Raw genomic sequence first — 8,143 nt, forward strand, 5'->3', positions numbered from 1 at the left:
GATGTGAGAGGTGTATTCTTTGGCAGTTGCCGTCTGGACTCCCAAAGAATGGAGCAGACCACAAGATCATCTCCCTCGCTCCACCTACAAACCCTCAACAACAAAAAAAGGGGGTGGTGGAGATCCTATATGCTTGCCCAATACGCCAAGGGTAAGACATATATCCTACAGAGTTAGCTAAATACTTGGAGGGCAATATATATAGAAGAAAGCTAAAAGTTAAAGAAAGCTTAAAACTAGCTGGAAGGAAGACAAACTTTCTGTACTTGCCATTGGTTTGTCTAACACCAGCTGACTGTTCCAGTAGTCCTTCACACCAGAAGCAAAGCAGCTGAAATTCATCCCTGATGCAACTCCAGCGAGACTAATAGGTTTCCACAAGAACGAATCAGACCCTGTCTATCTAAAACCAAGCCCACTAAAGTTTCACTGAAGCGAAATTGCAGGAGTACAATCTATGGATAACAGCTGGAGAACATTAACTCTCCCCCCAACCATTGCCGGGGTTAATTTTTTTCTTTCTGTTCAGACAGGAAGCAGTCATATGCCATACTGCATAATATAAGGATCCTGGGATATAAAGACGAGCAGAAAAGGATTACAAAGAGCGCTCTACAAGTTTTTTAGCAAAGTTTCCGCTGCCATAACTCCCGAGCTGCCTTCGAATAGCAAGCCTCGTCGCTGCCGCGACATCCTGAGCTGAGACAGCACTTAAACTCCTATCGAGTGAAAAAAATTATTAAACATTAAGGGTGTTTTTAAGGGGCGCAGCGGGAGCCCAAGGATTGTGTCGCGGATCCGGGCGGGGGTCCTCCCGGCCGGGGAGAGGAGGACCCCGCCGCGGCGCCCCTCGCCCGGTCACCCCCTCCCCGGCCAGGAGGACCCCGCCGCTGTTCCAGCACCCCTCCTGCGGCCCCCCCAGCTCACCCTCGCTGCCGTACTGCTTGCCATTGTTCGCGCCCATCCTGCCGCCTTCATGCTCGTCGCCGCTTTCCCACGCCGCCGCTCAGCATCTCTACCGCGGGGCTGACGGGGAGCAGCCCTGGGGCAGTGGCGGGGGAACAGCCCCCAGAAGTCTTCACGGCGACATGTCCAAAGCAGCCTTACAACCTTACAACCTCCTCCGTTTCTTCTCGGGTGGCCGACACCCTCCCTTCCCCACCTCACAAAAAAAAAAAAAAAACCAACAACAACAACAAAAAAAAAAACCAACAAAAAAAACCAAACAAACAAAAAAAAAACTTTAAAAGTGAAAGAATCAAAACCGCGATGTATCGGTGGGCCCTGCGCTCCCCGGTTTCCAGCCGGGGTGTCAGGACAAGGAAGGCGGCTCCAGTTATAATCCACAAGCAGGACGGGCGGGACGGCCTCCGGGCGCTGGCTCCACCGCCCCGCGGCGGGCGCTCGGCTCCTCCGATGCTTCAGCGCCGCTCCGCCTTCCACCTCCTCCTCCTCCTCGCAGCCCGGCCGCTGCTGCCGCCTCCCCCGGGAGGCCGCCGCCAGCCACTTGTTGCCCGGGGCGGGAGGAAAGGGAGCCTCCGCCGCAGACTTTTGTTAGCGGCAGGCGCCTCCTCCCGGCGCCCAACGCCGACGGGCCGGGGGAGGGAGGGGATGGGGATGGAGGGAGGATGGAGGATGGAGCCCGGAGCCGGCCCCGGCCCTTAAAGACACAGCGCCCGGCACGGGGCTCCTGCGGCCCCCGCTGTCCCAACAGAGCGGCCCGGGAGCGCCCGGCGGGGATGGTGCGGGGGCTGCTCGCAGAGACCCGCCCAGGGCGGCCCTGCCCGGGTGTCCTTCCGACGGGCAGGGCAGGCGCTCTGCACCTTCGCGGCACCCCCGACCCCGTGCAACTCGCAGGGGCTGACAGAAAGTCACCGTGTGTAGGAGGAAGCTACTCCGGAGTTCGAGCTATTTTCTCCTTGCAAATGGTATTCCCACAGTCACTCAATTCCAGTGAATCACTCCCAGCCTTTACCGCCACATCCAAGAAAAAATATCCAAATGTTGAACATCCCCCAAATTAGTTCTTCAGGTATCCCATAGGGATATATCTCATCCCTTGGGATGAGATGTTTCTATTTAATTCAGCTTTCTTAAAAAACAGTTTCTGCTTCTTTCATCCTGAAAGACAGACTCTTAGACTCTCAAGACCACTGGGACCACTGGGATAGTGGAGGTCGTTAATGGGGTAAGTGCCTTTCCCGAGTGCAGCCCATGCAAACAACAGCTTTGGGAAGCAAGGATTTCAATCTCACTACTGCATGAGACCCCACACCACCTCTGCCTGGCAAAAGGGGCTGGATAACAAGAGATGCTGTCAAATGGGAGTGAGGATAAACTGCACGTGACCAGGTTAATAAAAAAACTGCCGGTCCCAAGAGGATACCTAGCCCCAATGGGCTAGGTAAAAACATCAATTAAATTTGCTCCATGCAACTGTTACCCAGATTAAGTGGTAATCAGGTGTTATCAAAGGCTATCTGGGAAAGAACCAGATTTTAAAGTGAAAAAGAAGGATGAAAGTTTGTGATAGGTGGAGAGAGACACTGGAGCAGGCAGTCCTGGTTTGGTGCTGGTATCTCTCTGCCTTGGCCTGATGGTGCTGGCTCTCTGTCTGGTGGCAGGGCAGGGTGTAACAAGCAGGGATCTCCACCCCAGCTGTGTAGGAGGTCTTGTAGCGCCTATGTTAGCACAGGGAGCAGCACAGTACATGTTACTATACCTGAAATGTGGTTGCACAGGAACCTGCAGGATGTGTGTGGGAGCAGGGGAACCCACACTTCCAGAAGAGGGCTGTCAGCTTGCAGCCCACACAGCCTGGGGAGTGGGCTGCCCAAAGCAATACATGTTTGAGACTAGGACTTTTTAGGATTAGTTTCAAAGCTCTTTACTAATATTCTGCAAGTATCTATGATTGGTGTTTACTCATACTGACCATCAGCCAGGTCAGCATGTCCTTGTTAAAAAGACAAAACCGCATTAACGCTGATTTGATTAAAACCATGAGTTGAGCAGTTTTCCCTGCACCACACTGTGATCATATGTATGAAAAAGCCTGTCTTCCTAAACATGTCACAACACCCACAAGACAATTACTGCATGTACAAATAATTCTGAGCTAATTGTGTCTTTGTCAGCTTATACAAGCGGCATATGAAATGGCAGAGGCAAAAGTATCAACACTGACATAGCTACAGAAAAGGTGTCTAAAATCTGAAGATTTGGGGATGAGGGGGTTAATTAAAAAAAAAAAAAAAAAGTAGCGTATTTTCATTAAGAGATGGGCTAATTACCAGAAGCTGAAATAGGTACCAGCACCACAGATGACTGACAAGTAATCAGGCAATGTTTATGAGGCTCTAATCCCATTGGACACCCATCATTAACTTTCTCCTTGTAAAAAAGTTTTGGTCCTGATTCAATACTGAATACTACAATACAATGCTATACACACCCTTCAATTCTCAAAAATCAGTGAAGTTCTAAGAAAACAGTGCCTTCTGGGGTCAGACTCATCAAATGACCAGCCTAGGTCCTTTGAAACAAAATATTAATGAGTCTAAAAATATAGGTTTCTGTAATCAAAGGTTAATTTCTAAGCACTGATATTAAACAAACTTAGTACTGTGCCAAAGCAGGTAGGCCTTGACACAAGTGTCTGCTTTTAACATCCTCTACTTTCTTTTTGAGTGTTACCTGTTCAGGGGCAGGGCAGGGGAATGGGGAAGCAATCTGCCTTCTGTAAGACAGTAAATGGTTGTGGGGCGAGGTCAATATCTGCTCACATATGGACCCACAGACTACCAACAAACACATACAAACAAGCACTTCTTTTCCTGCTGTGTGGCTTGTGCGAGTTTCAAAAACACACCCCAAATGCTTGCTAGGAACTCGCCTAGGCAGAGTAGGATGGTAAAGAAAAAATAAAGAGCTCTCTACAGCACAGCAGCCTACCTTTGTCACTCAACCCTCCCACCCAACTCGGCTGTGGGCCAGCACACCCAGCCACACCATCCTCCCTGCCAGTACCGCAGGGCAGCGTTAGTCCCCAGCTGTGGGAGAGCACATGCAGGCTGAAAACAAGACGTGTCCCTGCTCCTTGTGCAGCACAGCTGTGCTCAATTCTAGCCTGAAATACAGCGATGGGAGGACCCACTGGAAACAGCTCCTGAGGCAGCCTCTCAGCTCCTTGTGTCACACCATGTGCTCTGCATCCCACGGCAGTCAACCACCTGAAAGTTTTCCTTCATGGGTCATAGGACTAGGAAGGCAAATGATCCCACTCCTAACTCCTAGAAAGCTGTGCAAACTTTTTGACATGTAAGAGAGAAATTTCTCAGACTGGCTGGAAACATCACCTCACACAGACCCAAGTACATAGCTGTATGTAAATAATTTTACATCATTCAGGAAAAAAAAAAAAAGTCTCCTTGATAAGGAATATAGCAGTTTCCCTCCAAATTCAACATCTGATGCACCACAACTGAAATTACTCCCTTTGCCAAGGGGTAATTTTGCTTATCAAAACCAGCATAGGCTGGTGCTTTGTGAGACAGGAAATTCAACTGTTTAGGGAGCACTGTAAAGAATAAAGACATTAGACAGAAATGTTACCATTCTGTCAAGTTTATTACATAATTCCCAGGAATATTCCACCATGACCAGAACCAAAAGGAAAGAAAAACAAAACCAATAAAACAAACAAACAAACAAACAAAAACCAAACAAAAAAACCCAACAAACAAAGCAAAACACACAAGCAAACAACAAAAAAAAAAAAACATGGGGGAAAAAGTCTAGAGAGGAAAGAATGTCTTGGTCTAGGAAATTTTAATACAGCTTTCTGATGAAGGACTGAATATTGCTGCTGCACATTGTGTTACACTCTTTCTACAGGAGAACAAGGTAGAGAACACAGGGACAAACACAGGGACAAAAAAAGCACCAAACTCATTTTTGTTAATAAAGACATAAAAATGTTGCCAGAAATGTATCCATCACAGATGATACTTCTGACAATGGGTAACTGTTTCATGAAAGGCATTAGGACACTCAAACTTGGAGCTTCATAAGCCCAAAAACATCAACATGAGCAGAGAAGTTAGGAAATGCTAGTTCGAAGAGGGCCTACAAGTTCCAGCTAGGACTGAGTCATCTCACAGCCCTTCCGTATTTACCAAACCCTTGGTTCATTGTGGGATGCACTGTGGGACCCTGGGAGGCCTATTATGTTCAGACATATGGTTTGGGACTTAGTAACCTTATGGTGCCTGCACATGAAACTTAGAAGATATTTTCTTTCAACAATTTCAGGGATGTTTCACTCATTCTTGGCAAAGTTCTGTAGTAGGTTTTTTTTCCTTTTTTTTTACTCCTGGCGATCTAGTTGGTCCGTACCTTATACATCGCAGTTTTCCAGCTTGAACTACATAGTATATTTATATATAAGTACGAAGGACTGGTAGGAGTCTCTTGGCTGTGACTGAATTAAGCTGTCTGAACCATATCATATAACTCCTACGTGAAGCTGTTTACAATAACCCTTTAAGACACTCCCACCTTCAAAATGGTGCAAAGAATCTGAAAGCGCATCAGTTCTGCCATCTTTTCAATGATCCAAAGGCGATGCAGTGCTTTCTGTAAGGAGAACAACAACTTTTGGTGGTTTTGCCTCTTAATACAAGCAGTACACACCCACTTCAGAGGGAAGGAGTACTATCAAATGCTGGGTTTGCAAGACAGAAAGATTTGTTGTTCCATATGAGATGTGCCTTCCTACGCTTTCCTTCTTCATAAGGAGACATCAGTGCATTTTTCTTAGACTTGTATCCTGTCCCAGCAAGAGGAACTTAGAAATTATTAGAACTGAGGAAAAATAAGAAAGTTATGGGCCAAAATATTTCTATTTGGATGTGTTGCTACAGTCATTTCCGGGAATGTTTGTATTACATCTCTATTCATTATGGGCCTCCCTCTGTGGTACATTACATGTCTCATGATGTACCATTTTTCTATTTCATGAACAAAACCACAACGATTTCAGAAGAAGAAGCCAAACAAAGGGTTCTGGATTAAAAAAATAAAATTTAAAAAATTGAAAGCAGCAGAACTATTTCCATAAGGTATCATCATAGCAATTCCAGGACTAAATAATTTGGCTTTGAAAATTTTGCCACAGTTGTTTTGGTAAGGTTTTTTCCTTCAGTTTTAGTCCAAGTTTTCCTCTTTGAAAGAAAGAATAAACAAATATCAAAAACCTCCAGCTACTTCAAAGTAGCCTTATGTCAAAGTTCAATTTAAAAGCCATTTGTATTTCAGGTCTTAAAATTCCAGCAGCAAATCTAGGATTAGTTTCCTATTTGGTGAAAGAAGCTTTGATTTTTCCTTTCCTTTCCTTTCCTTTCCTTTCCTTTCCTTTCCTTTCCTTTCCTTTCCTTTCCTTTCCTTCCTTGAGCATTTTAAGCATTTTATTTCACAATTTGAATTTAAATAAAATATTAAAAAATTCTGTATCCTTTTAATGACAGCAGAAGCCAAGTGATATTTTTCTAATTAAGTCTACTTTTACATCACCATGTTCATAGGGCTGCATATATTTTGTGAATGCTTCATGATAATATCTGTGTTGACTGCTTTTGGGCATTGTAAAGGGAAAAAGAATCCAAAAGAAATTTGACTAATATGTTGCTGGCAACTTAAAACCATTATCAAAAGCATATTGTTTCATTAACTAGAAAATTATCCATTAATTCTATGTACCTCCTAAAGAAAGAAAAAGTCTAGATTATCTTCAACTTTATAGATAAAAGTTATGGCCTCATTGCCCTGTGACCTCAGAGTATGTGCCATTTTCTCATTAGTAGCCTCAGTATCATTATGAGTGGCTTGATCTACATGGCTCAAAAGCTGCAGGATCTAAGCATAGCTCAGATTGTATTTTAAGGGGCAGCTTTAAGTAGAGCCTGTTCTCCTGGCTGAGAACTCTCTTAGCATTCACTTGCATGAGGTCAGGCTGCTCCAGCCAAGCAAAGGCTCTGGTCCCACAATGACTTCAATAGGTCTGGTTGAAATGCACTCAATTGAGGTCATGTTCAAGTTATAGGACATTTTGGTTAAGATGAGTTTATGTTCTGATAGGTTTGTCTGATGGGATCACAGACCAGATGAAGTACAGGCAATTCTATCAAATAAAGATCCAATTTTATTTTAAACTTCTTTCGGAACTTCAACTAATTCAAATCTTTAAAAGTTTTCAACCAACCTGAGATTTTAAGACATTTTTGCTGATTTTTTTTTCAGTTTTACAGGAGAAAATTCTCACTAGGATCGGATTTTTCCCTTCTTCCAACAACAAAAGCAATAAATAAAGTTCAGACTGTGTTGAAACATGTTTTACATTACATGTAAAATCTGTTGAAAAGAATAGTGAGTTTGAAAAGCCAAGCTCCTAAGTCTCAAGTGTTAGAAAACACAGGAATGAAGGCTGTGTATAGCTCCAGAACCACCATCCTGAATTCCCCTGCCTTGTCCTGAGTACACCTTCCACAACAGACAAAGCTGAGGCCTTCAGCCAACACTGCAAAACCACTTCAGTCCCAGAAGCAGTTTGCAATCATGCAAATTGTGGCATTTTAATGCATAGGCACAATGAGACATAGTGGGACTGTGGAAGCAAAATTAATTCTGGCATTTCACAGCTTATGTCTGACCTTGCAATTTTAACATAGAGGTTTTTCATTTGATTTAAAAACCAGTGTTGGCTGGTGCAATCTCCAAAAACTGAGCAAAGAATGAACTTAAGATACATTGCCTCATCGCATTGACATCTTTTGCAAGGATTTTCAGGGTTGGAAGCCTGAACTCTGCTAAACAGGGGGCTGTTAGTTGGACTAGGAGAAGTACTGATGGAAACATAAGACTTTCCAAGCACCATGGTTATCTATGCTTCTCAGAAAGAAGTTGTGGCCTTCTTTCCTGGTGTGGCCAGGTTTCCTTCCAGTGACAAACAGAGCAGGCTGAGGGTTGTGCCTGGGATGTTCATAGTAGACCTTCACACTGTGGGCACTCCCTACACGGGGATGTGGACAAACTCTGGAAACCCCTGTCTAGAAACAACCTGCAGGAATCAAAACTGGGGAAAGAC

The 8,143-nt window shown here is 44.6% G+C and overlaps 1 protein-coding gene across 1 annotated transcript in view; it reads right to left on the minus strand.

The window, feature by feature from the left end:
* Nucleotides 1-1,074, minus strand: part of FBXL7 (F-box and leucine rich repeat protein 7) — a 176,235-nt gene extending 175,161 nt beyond the window's left edge. The window contains exon 1 of the mRNA XM_082278735.1: nucleotides 928-1,074. Within this exon, the coding sequence (XP_082134861.1) occupies nucleotides 928-964 (37 nt within the window). The 5' untranslated portion in view covers nucleotides 965-1,074. The remainder of the gene's footprint in view (nucleotides 1-927) is intronic.
* Nucleotides 1,075-8,143: the final 7,069 nt, after the last annotated feature.

Source organism: Coloeus monedula, assembly GCF_965178545.1.
Source record: "Coloeus monedula genome assembly, chromosome: 1".
Lineage (NCBI taxonomy): Eukaryota > Metazoa > Chordata > Aves > Passeriformes > Corvidae > Coloeus > Coloeus monedula.